This window comes from Ursus maritimus, unplaced genomic scaffold (genome assembly GCF_017311325.1).
Source record: "Ursus maritimus isolate PB19 unplaced genomic scaffold, ASM1731132v1 scaffold_8, whole genome shotgun sequence".
Classification (NCBI taxonomy): Eukaryota; Metazoa; Chordata; class Mammalia; order Carnivora; family Ursidae; genus Ursus; species Ursus maritimus.
In genome coordinates, this window is record NW_024426996.1 from 48,132,323 (window position 1) to 48,145,225 (window position 12,903).

General features: G+C 40.7%; 1 protein-coding gene across 1 annotated transcript in view; it reads left to right on the top strand.

Moving 5' to 3' along the window:
* ATP8A1 (ATPase phospholipid transporting 8A1) overlaps positions 1-12,903 on the top strand; it is a 223,768-nt gene that overhangs the window by 43,920 nt on the left and 166,945 nt on the right. Inside the window, exon 5 of the mRNA XM_040624838.1 lies at positions 588-633. Within this exon, the coding sequence (XP_040480772.1) occupies positions 588-633 (46 nt within the window). The remainder of the gene's footprint in view (positions 1-587; positions 634-12,903) is intronic.

Consider the following 12,903-nt stretch of genomic DNA (forward strand, 5'->3'; position numbering starts at 1 on the left):
ATTAGTGGCTCATAATGGGGAGAAGGAACCATTGAGAAGGAGTGGATGGTAAAGGCTTTATGCAAATGGTATATGTTTGGTTCTAGTCATTGACAGACATCAACATATCATTAAATTATGGAGGATGTATTCAGCCTAATTAGATAATGAATTTCATAAGATGCTGAAAATATTTCAGTACCACTATTAAATGGTAGTTATTACAGTTAATTCTCTTGGGCAATCTTCTTTTTTAAGTGAATTATTTAAGCAAAAGCTAAATCAGGCTTTTCTATTACATTAAAATTTCAATCTTACCTGTATAATAATGTACGATCCTTCCGAGGACTGCACAGCTGTGCTCCCAGAAGAGGAATATTGCATGAAGATGCTCTAGGTTGTGTTTTCAATTTTAAAATTCCCACATACCCTCCAATTCGTCTTATCACCACACTCCAGCATGCTTATAAAATTGATATGGCTATAAAAGGATAAAAGCCTTGAGAAACATAAGTTAAAAGAAATCTTTCTTGTTTGTAGATGCTACTTGGTTTTTATTAATCTCATCCACTTTTTCACGGTTTTTGTTTTTGCTTTTAAACTTTTAGAAACGACATAAAGCTGATAATGCAGTGAACAAGAAACAGACACAAGGTAGGATTTTTACATTTTATTTCTCTTCTCTGTCAAATATACTCACAGTAATATGTACAAATCACTTCAACTAAATGTAATTCAATTGAAAATACTGTGTATCTCTTAAGTTTTTGTTCCAGGGTAGATTTTTTCTTTTGTAGCATTTATTAGCATGGCACTTAAATTCACATTAGAGTGATTTACAGTGGTAATACTGTTGAAAGATAACATTTTTAATACATTTAAATGCCTCATAGCAATGTATTCCGAAATAGTGTCCATGAAATCAGCAGTTGTTTTGACATGTTAAATGCTCCAACATGTCCATGTTTTGTTGGTGATCAATAGATGTTATTCTAGGTAAGATTTATAGAAAACAGTCAGATGTGATGTTACTTGTTAAAAGGCATGTGGGAAGTACTTTGTGTTATCCTGTACACACAGATGATATATGTCCAGAAATAAATAAAACAAAATAAATAAAACAAAAACCAGGCCAGCTTCTAGGAAGCCCATGGCTCTTTTGTTGTGGTTCTCTTTTTGACACAGCAAAAACCAAAATGACCTTTAACACAAGACCATAAATAGACTATAATGCTCTTAGATTAAAAAAGGAAATACACAGGAACATGTGAAATAGACATATTATCCCATCCCTGAGCTTGCCCCATCTGAGAATCTCATCTCTCGCTGAAGTTCCCTGATGGGATAAGGATCAGCCATGTCTGCCAAAATTAGCTGGTGATTAAAAACAGTATTTTTATACTGCTGTGATTTTTATGCAACCCTGCCAGATACCCTGCTTTTCTTCCAAAGGGACATCTGCTCATGCCTTCCACTAAAAGGATTATCTGCTGATTTTTGATACATTTGAGGAAGGTGTATTTATTATGGTATCACCTAATAAATTAACAAAATATCTTCTGAGAGATTATATTATTTATTATGGAACATGTGAGAAAGCACAAGATGGGAACTATATAAAAGCACAAGGGTAAGATATGCTTATGTGTGGATCAGAACGAAAGGTTTGGATTACATGATCTCAATGTCTCTGTAGATTTTTGTGGCAAATCATGGTCCCTGTGGTAAGCCCTACATAGATCTAAAAGAAGGAGAGGAAATTGTGAGGTAATTTGAGGTCAATCTTAGGGAACACTTAGGGAACACTTGAGTCTTAGGGAACACTTTGAATGAGCAGAGGTGTTCAAATGGGAAGACATTACATGTGTGTTGAGTGAGAAAGAGGGAAGAGAGGTTATCTTGAACAGAGATGAAGAAGGCTGCTGGATTGCTTTGTTGAACCATTACCAGAGTGTCAGATGAAGAAAGAAGATTCATGTCAAAGGGAAGCAAACACATGATTAAAAAGGAATGCCAAGGTCAGATTTTCCAGGGCCTGAATGCCAACCCAAGGAGATTCCAACTTTTCTTGAGTATACTGAGTAGCTGTTGAAGGTTTACAAGCCAAAGAGAGACAGGGTGACCATCCAGATTGAAGTTGGAGAACAGAAAACAGAATAGAGTAAGAAGCTATTAGTAGCCTGGGGACTAAGAACTCTAGGAATTTGGGTGGGAAGAGACAACCATAGGAATTGAAAGGGGAAAAAATCCAGATGTTGCTGGTACTGGTATTTTGGACAATATGCAAAAATATATTTGCATTTGTTACCATGTTGCTTAGGATATTCAGTCACAGCTTTTGAACCAAAAATATGTAACTGTTTTTCCAATACATAATGTATCTTGTAGCTATCTATAAGAGCTATTTTCAGGGACTAGCGGTTATTTATCTTCAAGCCTTAGCCCAAGAAATCTATATGGTATGTTTAAAGAGCAACCATCATAAACTATGATGATTTTAGGCTACTATTCCTTGTATGATGGGTTCTCCAATTTTCTGGGTACTTATCTACTTCCCAAAATACTCACTTTTGTCTCCTATTTAGAGAAAATATTCTTTCTTGGTTATCATTCTTGGTTCATCTGTTTATCCTGGATTAACAAGATTAGCTGTATGGCTAAAAATGAAGAACAGGCAAGAGAGGGCAAGCTGCTATAGTGTATATAAAACTCAGGTCAAAAATAAAACATCAGGGCTTAATAGCTATAAAAACCATTTCAACAGCAGAAAACTTGAGAATTCTATATCTAAGAAATTCTGACTTTTAGTTTGATACTTAAGTTTATTTTCTGAGGGAATAGTATTTTTTTCTTTGCCTCGTTGAATGTCAGTTTTCTTTTTGTTTTGCAGTTAATAGGAGATAACAGAAATGTTTGAGTAGGATACTGTTTGCTGTCAGATAACCGAAATTGCTTAATATGAAAGCCATCTGTTGTCACTAGACCAGAATGAAATTCAATTTGCTTTCCTGAATTGAGGCAAGAATGGGTGTAGGAGTGGGAAGGGGGGGGGTATTTTTGACAGATAATTAATTTTTGACAGGCATTTGAAGTATTTAACTTAAATTTTCATTTTATAAATGTTTACCAAGATCATGTAATATGTGAAAGGATACCTTTCTGTCAGATTCAAATACTAATCCTCTTTTCTTACAGAAATGAGTATTTTGTCTCCTTATTTTACATCAAAGCACTAGAGTGACTTTTTTCTGTCATTCCCTAATGACTCCAAAAATATAAATCCATAATTTCATTTACAACATTTTCAACCATTTGACTGTAGACTATCTGATGCCTCATTTTCATGAACTAATGAATCCAACCAGGATTAAATTATGGATTTGGGACCTAACTCACAACTTCATAAACTTCACATTTTGAGCCTATCATCAATACTTATGGGAACCAGTCATTTCTTGTCCTGGAGATATAGAAGTTGCTTATGTAGCTGGTTCAGTGGCTGGCAAATGGAAAATTGTATATTGCTCTCTGAGGACCTACCTGCAGAGGGAAAGCAGAATAAATTGATGGTTGGAAGTCTAGGGAGTATGTCTTTGAGTGCTGTGGTTCACTCCTCCCAATGAACTGTGATTGCTTCTCTGGGCTCCCATGTTTTTCTTACTTGATGGTTTGCATGTACTAGGTAGGTGCACCTTCTTTCTCATTTTTGTATTCCCATAACTCTTAGTCCAGAGGCCCGTATGCGTGAATGAACCACTCTCCATATAGATACTTGAGTACAGACAAAAAAGCAAGAAGAGACTAGAAACGAAAGGAGCCTTCTTGAAAATTCATTATCTGGGGTGTAAGCAAGACGAAAGGCGGTGTTTTCAAACCACTGTGTCCGAGACTGTTTTGCAGGCACTGATAAAATGCTAATGTGCTGGAAGCTTTTGCTGTCTCTCTACCTTCTCTGTTGAAGTCATCATATCATTGCTTTGCCTCCTATGAACATGGTACTGTGTCCACTTATCACTTCCATTACCCAAAGCTCCAGACCACTGCCAAATTCAGAATGTCCTGGTTTTCTTTGCGTCTCAACTTACCTTCATTTTCTCAGATTTCTTCCTCAATATTTGAACTCAGAGTATTTGATATGCCTCTCTCCATGTGTCTACACACACACACACACACACTGGGGGCAGTCTCTCCCTGTTCTCCCTCATCTGGGTTGTTTTGCCAAATTTAGCTCTGCGGGAGCTTGTAAATTGTAAATTCATTATTAGCATTATAATAGGTAAATTGAAGACAATCTCTGTCTGAATTTATGATAGTGGTTGAGCTAGTTCTCTTTTTAAATTATAAACATATGTTTATATTTTTTTCATGAAGTGTGCTATTATGGCAAGTGTGCCAATATTTCAGGTGGAATGGTAGTTTCACATAAAATCACAATACAGAGGCCTGGGAAAAGATGGGGCTCAAGTGCGGACTAAAAAAGATATTTAGGACCTTAAAAATTAAAATTAAAAATGCCCCCTAAGGGAATAGATTTGCTTTTTTTTTTTTTAATTCCAGGTTTAGATCTCTTCCCTGAAGGCTGATGTGTATACATTCCACCAGTGAGAATAGATGGCAGATAACCTGTGGTTCCTGGCAGCCCATCAGTCACCTAGTTTGATGCCGTACTTGAACGAGGACCACCATTAATTACTAGTTAGATTGTTTCGGACCTTGCTTTCTTATGTAGCAGACATCAGAATAAGTTTTTAATAAAGCTGTTTTTTCTCTGTTTTCATTGAGAAAAGGACAACAGCACCTAGACATGTAGCTAAAAATACCAGATCTCATCTTTAGCTGTATCTTCTGGCCTGGGAGCTACCGCAGCCTTTTCGGAAGTGGGATTGAGGTGGTGGTCTCTGATACCCACCAAGGAGGCTGCTTCCTGCAGGGCCCATAGTTACCTCTCTCCTGTGGGAAACCAGTTCCCCTTTAAAACCCTTTGTGAGAAAGGTGTGGCATTGGCCTGGGGTAGACTGTGTTTCCGGATGGTAAGCCTGAAACAACCTACTAACAGGCCAAATCCGTCTGGAGGAGTTCATTCCATGCTAAGGGACTTAAGACAGCACCAGTTTCCTGCCCACTGAAAAAGCCAGTGTTTGCCTTATGTCTCCCTAGAGGGGTCCCCGTGTCGGATCCATCCAATAGGCCTAGACAGATGCTCTGCCCCATGGGCATCATCTTACCTATAAATAGCTCTTAGGGAGTATTGTTTCCATGGTCTTAAACATTGCACTTAAAAACTGAGCATGCGTGTGGTCTAAATTACGTTTTCAGACACCTATAAGATTGTAAATATTTTCAAATTATTGCAAAGATCTTAGGGTTGTATAAATTGAACTGATTAGGTATTTTCAACAGTAGCTCTAGGCAAAGAGCCCACATTTTTTTGAGGGGAAATAGAACCCCAGATTGTCTTTCATTTGTTCCATGAATAAAAGTTGCACGCTGAGGAGCAGAAAGCTGCTGAGGAAATGTGGGGCCATTGTTAAAGTAAGAGGAAGAACAGGTGCGACTCTGACCAAGCATTAGCTATTTCAACTTGCGCAAGTCCTCACTGAACATCTACCTTGCAGAAGACCCAGTACAGAAAATGCAGAAAGAAACCAGGCTGCATTCTTGTCCTCCATGAAATTAGGATCTGGCCGAGAGAGAAGATGCTCGCTAAAACCACAGTGCAGGATAGAACAACTAGTAGGGGCCAAACGAGAGAGGTAGGAATTCCAAAATGTCATTTTCGAGGTTCATGTAGGATGAGTGGGCTTTTCAGTAAACCGAGCTATTGGGATGGCAGCAGTGGGTGATTCAGGAGGAGGTGGGAAGGCATGAGATGTATCCTGGGAATAGCAAATAGTCTATTTTGGCCAGAACAGAAGATACCTGTCACAGAGCAATGGAGGCAGGGATAAAAAGGCAAATTAGGGTCCTTTTTTAGAGGCTTTTGAAAACCAGGGTGGAGAAGTTGGAAAGAATTAGTGAGGAGTGTGGCTATGTTCCGAGTTGTACTTTTGAAAGAAGAATTCGACAGCTGTGTGGAGAGGGGGATGTGTGAGGAGCAGAGAGATTGACTTTGGATCAAAGGGAGGGGGGCTGGGCGGTGATGATGGGAAGGCAAAGGAAAATGCGCAGCAGAGAGATCCAGCTGGACTCAGCGAAGGAGAGAGAATCTGGTCAAGCACCAAATGCTGCCACATTAGACTGGGACACCCACTCCGACCAGCATTTAAGAAGTCACGATTCTTTACAGGAGCTCCAGCTCTAAGCTGCAGAGCCCCAGCAGAGCTGTGAGGACCAAAGCCCGGTTGCAAGAATGGTGGAATGATTGATTGCCTAGGCAGTGGAGGGAGATCTTTCTTTCAAGGAATTGTTTGATTAAGTGAAGAAAAAAGCAAATGATTCATGACTCTGGGAGCAGGATTGAGCAAAAGCATTTTGAGAAGAGGGAATGGCTGACCCTTGTGCTCTGATCATGTCATCTTACCCATATTTTTGTTTTTATAAGTCACTTGTTCAAAAACAGCTTTCTGGACATGCCCATAGAGTTTCTCTAGGCCTCACCAGGGCCCCAGGATTTCATTCTTTTTTTCTTTTTTTTTTTTTTAAGATTTTATTTATTTATTTTGAGAGAGGGCAAGAGAGAGAACGCAGGAGCGGGAGCCTGAGGGGCAGGGGGAGAGGGAGAAACAGGTTTCTGGCTGAGTGTGGAGCCAGACATGGGGCTCGATCCTAGGGCCCTGGGATCATGACCTGAGCCGAAGGTAGACATTGAAGCGACTGAGCCACGCACATGCCCTGTCAGAGTTTCATTCTTAAGAAACTCTCAGTGATGCTGCTGCTGCTGGAGCGGCTGGTACATTGTTAAAAGTTTCACAAATGAGGTGATAGAAGTAGTATCAACTAATTGAAAAGCCATATATAGAATACGGATGAGAGCAGAGTTCAGAAAGTTCCATTCTTCTTTTTTGTTGGTAGACTGTAAGCAGATCATTGTTTAACTTGACTTTTATATGCGAATTCAGGGAGGACAGTTTTGGGTAACCTCAGTTTTTGCCACTAAGAGGTTTCTGCCTTACAGTTGTCTTTAGAATGTAAGGGTCTACATAGTGAATGAATTGACGCTTTGATATGGGTATGATGGTTTTCTTTCTTTGCCAAGTTCAAAGCCATGGTCTCAGCTGTGCCCTGTCCTTCTCAGTGCACTAAAGCTCCTCTTCAATGCTTACAACCACGCAGGAACTGGGGTGTGCCACCTCTGTTGTGGTTTCTCTGTCCTCATCGGGAATGCCCGTCATCCTTTGGATAACTGGCCTTTTGTTACCCACTTCAAGAAGTAGAATGCTTGTCCGGGAATGGCACCCCAGTGATTCTTTCAGTAACAGCCCCGGTGGCAGACTGTTTCATTTGCAGTGGTGACAGCTTCTCTCTGAGCAGCCAGTATTAGACTCTCAGTGAGCACCTGTAACTGTGCAACATTTGATTGAGTCCTGAGAGACCGCCACTTTCTCCAGGGTCTTTGATTAGGAAACTCCCAAGGGACTCTAACAGAATGTTTTCATTTCAAAAAAGAAACCCATTACAACAAAGCTGTTAAGTAGTATCCCGCTGAGTAAAAACAGGTGACATTTGAGGTATTTGTTTAAAGTCTGAATTCGCCTCTGCATACTGTCAGACTAATTAGCGGGTTGAAAACCGTAGCAGGTGTGTTTGGCTAGAACTGCAGAGAGAGGAGTTTTGCATTTAAAAGAAAGAGCTATTAAAGCACCAGAGGACGGGCCATTCTCATAAGTCTGCCATAGCTCGCTCTCAGTCCCCTTCACCAGGCATCACTAATCATCCCCACAGCGCACTTCTTGAACTCTGATATTCTAGAGGGTGTAAAATAGGTGGGCATTTGGCCCAGGGAAGCTAAAGGCTCAGAAAAGGACCCAGCGTAATTTCTCGCTTCCTCTAAACCTGGTTGGAGCTGGGTCAGAGGAGGTCAGTGATTAAAAATAACTGTGTTGCTATTTCAGTCACCAACATATAATAACATGCGATATGGCTTATTTTAGTGGTTGTATGGCTGGGTGTTTAAGAACCATTTCCGAAGTAAAGACAACTGTAAATTATGTGATTGACTTTTATCCTTGGCCAGTAGTCAAGCCTTGATTTTGTACACAGAAACCTTTTCTATGTTGTGAGCTGATTTTTAACTTCACCAGAATTCTATGTTATTCCCTATATCCTAAGATGGGTCTAGCCTCCAGTTTGAAGAAGCTATGCACTTCCAGTCTTTATTTCTGGGTTCTAGTTTTATATTTCAAGAACAAAAGAAAGGAGGAAGAGGAGGATAAAAACCTGTTCTCAGTTCTTACGAGCCTCCAGGTGTTGGTGATACTGATGCTGATGCTGAGGTCCCTGGACCGCTCGTTGAGCAGTGAGAGTCTGTGGTACAAAGAAATGTTACTGTACTTGGTTAGGATTCTAACTCCGTGAAGAGACATAAAAGTAATTTACACTTTGATCAATCCAGGCCACTGTAACCTTCAGAATAAATCAGTACCCGTCAGATTGATGAAAATCAAATGACTGATAACAATTTGTGCTTGTCTAGGGTTATAGTCAGTGGAACTTCATACATTACTAGTGAGAGTATGGACTGCAGACGATTCTTAGGGAAATAATCTGGTTATATCTGATAAAAGTTTAAACACAAATGCCCTACAGCCAGCTGCCCTTTTTAGGATCCTGTCCTACAGAATACAGTCATATAAATATATTTCAGTGCTGTTTGAGGTGGTAGGAAAAAAATGGAAGTCAGGATTCCCATTAATCGGAAGGTAGTTGAATACATTAGGATAGAGCTGTTGTGTAAAACAGTTGTCTCACAGCCGGACTGGCATAGCTCTGTGCTTATCTCTGGGACACCTGGCAGAGAGCAGAGCACGATGGACAAGCTGGTGATATATCATGTGCTGTATAGGGTTTGAAACTCCCCTGGTGGCACCCAAGACCAGCTTCTTTACTTAGTCTGCGGCTGTGTATAGATTGATGGCTTACTTGGTTTAACCGAATATGTAGTCTGCCTTGGCTAATTGGGGCTACAAAAGACCCCTTGGAAACTTTTCCCCAGCTTCCTTGAAATTAAGATTTATCATACATATCGTGGAGGTTCGAAATACACCTCCTAGGTGAATATGACAAAATGTCCCAGGAGACATGTCCTGGGGAACCGTTTCTGGAGGTTTCTCAGGCCCCTGTGCTTTCCTTTTTCTGCTGTATCATATGCTTTACTTTCAGGAAGCTCTTTGTGGATATATCCTCTAGAATCTCATGAGACTGTTCAGTCATCTGACCCCCTGTAACGGGTGTGTCCTTATAGTGGTTTGTTTTTCAAAAATGGGTCATCTCTGCTCTGTCCATGTATGTATGACATGTTAAGTGGAAAACCAAGCTGTAGAGAAGGAAATTTTTAGAGGAAATAAAACAAAAGTCCACATGTTCATGTTTGTCTAGAGAGAGGGATGTGAGGATGCATCAGTTAGTATTCCTTCCATTAAGAAAGTGGCATGAGGGTGCCGGGTGCCTGAGTCGGTTGAACGTCTGACTTCAGCTCCGGTCATGATCTCAAGGCCCTGGGATTGAGACCTACGTTGGGTTCCCCAGGCAGTGGGGAGTCTGCTGACACCTCTCCCTCTGCCCCTCCCCCTGCTCATGCGCATGCTCTCTCTCTCTCAAATAAATAAATAAAATCTTCTAAAAAAAAAAAAAGTGGCATGAGATGAGAGAAGGTCAGCTTTCCTGTCACAGAGCTCTATTTGGCTTGTTATAAACATGCATTGATTTTTTTTTTGATAGAAAATATTGTCCACTGAATATGTATTTAAAAGTTTCTTAGACAGGGGCACCTGGGTGGCTCAGTCAAGTGTCAGACTCATGATTTCAGCTCAGTTGGTGATCTCCGGGTCCTGAGATTAAGCCCCACCTCTGGCTCAGGGCTCAGCGTGCAGTCTGCTTGAGATTCTCTCCCTCTCCCTCTCTCTCTGTTCCTCCCCTTGCTCTCACACACTCTAAATAAATAAATAAAACTTTAAAAAATAATAAAAAAAGAAAAGTTTATTCACCATGTAAATTTCTGCAGCAGGCCACATTTCCCACGTATCTCTTCAACAATGAATTTTCAGGAAACGTTTGGGTGGAGTCAGAGAGCCCCTAGGAGGTAACATAGGAGGGCAGGTGAATTGACAGACAAGTGCAGAAAGGTGGGTTAGGGGAAGGAGGTAGATAGGTTCGAATGTGCAGAAAGAAGTGATGGGTGGTGCCTGGATGGCTCAGTTGGTTAAGCATCCTGGGATCAAGTCCCACATGGGGCTCCCGGATGTGCCCTCTGCCTGCTTCTCCCTCTGCCTGCCGCTCTGCCTACTTGTGTGCCCTCTCTCTCTTTCTCTCTCTCTCAAATAAGTAAATCTTTAAAAAAAGGGGGGGGGAAGTGATGGGAGCAAGGTTGAGGGGGAAGGAGCAGCAGGGAAGGAAAATGGAGACATGAAGCAGATTTGCTGGATTGTTTTCCATGGTTCTGCAAAAAGTACCACAGGTTTCCACCCTTGGTAGTGGAGACAAGACTCCCTGGCATGGTCTGCTGATTTTGGGAAACCTGTTATGTGACACTTCCATCCTGTGCAGGGGGACCCAGTAGAGTGGTTCGGGCTGTTTTTAGATGTGAACTAACAAACGTCTGCCGAGTGACAGCATTTCAAGGAGGGCTAGTTTATTATTATTTTTTAAGATTTATTCATTTTATAGTGAGAGAGCATAAGTGGGAGGAGGGGCAGAGAGAGAGAATCCTCAAGCAGACGCCCCGCTAAGCACAGAGACCATCAGGTGGGGGGCTCAATCCCAGGCCCCCGAGATCATGACCTGAGCTTAGAACAAGAGGCCAGAGTTTAACTGACTGAGCCACCCAGATGCCCCCTAGGAGGGCTAGTTGAGATTACAGATCTGGGGGGGGGGGGGGGGGGCCTGGAGCTGACATCAGAGGACACTCATGTTTTAGTGCATCCGATGGTTACATAAACATTTCCAACGGCTCCCACTGGAATCATTTTAGGAACTTACAAAACTGAGAAGTCTATTTTAAGCAATGTTTAAGTAGTTCATTGGCATCTTTTTATGTAGCTATTTTTTATTGAGTTATAATTCACATCCATAAATTCATTATTTTCAAGTATACATTTCAGTGTTTTTTCATGTATTCACAAAGTTATAGACCCATCACCTATGATTCCAGAATATCTTCATCAACCCAAAAAGAGACCCATATACGGAAGCATTCAATCCCCACTCCCCTCTTCCATGAGCCCCTGAGATCCATTAATCTACATTCTGTATCTATGGATTTGTCTACTCTGGATGTTTTATACAAATGGTATCACATAATTTGTGGCCTTTTTTATCTGGCTCTTTTCACTTAACATACTTCAGGATTCATTGACATTGTAGCATGTATCAGCGTCTCATTCCTTTTTATGATTGAATAATATTCCATCATTTGAATGTACCCCATTTTATTTAACCGTTCATTAATTGATGGACATTTGGGTGGTTACTACTTTTTGGCTATTATGAATAATGCTACAATAAACATTTGTGTACAGGTTCTCATGTGAACATATGTTTTTAGTTCTCTTAGATATTTACTTAGGTATGGAGTTTCTGGGTCATGGTAGCTCAGTGCTTAACTTTTTTGAGGAATTGCCAATGTGTTTTTCTATGTAGCTATTTTTTTTAAACATTGTGTGTATGTTGTTTTTAACATGGGACCTACTGGGAGGCGGGTTGTATCTTTAGTAAATCTATGTAACTATTCTTGTGGCTTCATAGGGTCCCAAACATACCAGTGGATCCAGCTTTCCATTCAGCAAGTATTCACTGAGCACCTTTGTGTCACTGTTTGTGATACTGTGAATTGAGCAGTGAACAGAGTAGAGAATGTTTCCATTGTCACAGATCTTACAGGCTGAGGCAGGAGATGGCCCTTACATAAATCATCTCACAACTAAATATATAGTAAAACTGTCTTAAGTGCTCTGCAGGAAAAGTGCAAGTTGCTTATTTAGACTTGAGGGTAGTGGGAAAGGAGTGGACATCATGAAATGTCCCCTGAAAGCTGAAGATCAAGATCTGGAATTTATGTAGGAGTTTTCTAGGTGGGGATGGAGGAAAAGAGTGTTCCAGTCACAGAAATGTGCAGAGGATTTGAAGCAGGAGAGAGCATGTTGCTTTCACACAGAGGGCTTGGAGAGAGGGCCAGAGGCAGAGGCAGGAGGTGGTGGTAGAGAGTAGGCAGGAGCTGCTCATCAAGGGCCTTCTAGATGCTTGGAGTTATTTTATGAGCCAAGAGGAGCCAGTTGAAGAGTTCTGAGCAAGGGGTGACCTAATCTTGTATATGTATGTGTGTGTGTGTATAAGGATATAGGGACTGATACATAATAATCCATAGTTGTACGTGTATGTAAAATCATTATATGCAGTCACTATAGCTATGCTGTAGAAACTAAATTTGAAAGAGATTGAGGGTGAATGTGGGAAACTAGTGTCAGGCTAGCTGGGACATGGTGGTTACTTGAAGTAGGAGTGCTGGTGCTGGTGGAGGAGATAGTTTGGCAGAATTTGATATGCTTAGGGCATAAAGTCGACAGGACATTTTTAGTAGTAAAAATTATTCCTGATTTTCAAAACAGTTTTTTTCCATAAAATCAGAAGAGTTTAAAAAGTGAAGAGATGAACAGTGAGGCATATGAGCATAATAAAACTGCCCAGATCACAATACATCATTAATGAGAAGAATTTAAGTTTCTTAGAATGTGTTGCTAAAAAAAAAAAACAACAACAAGGGATAACTGGGTG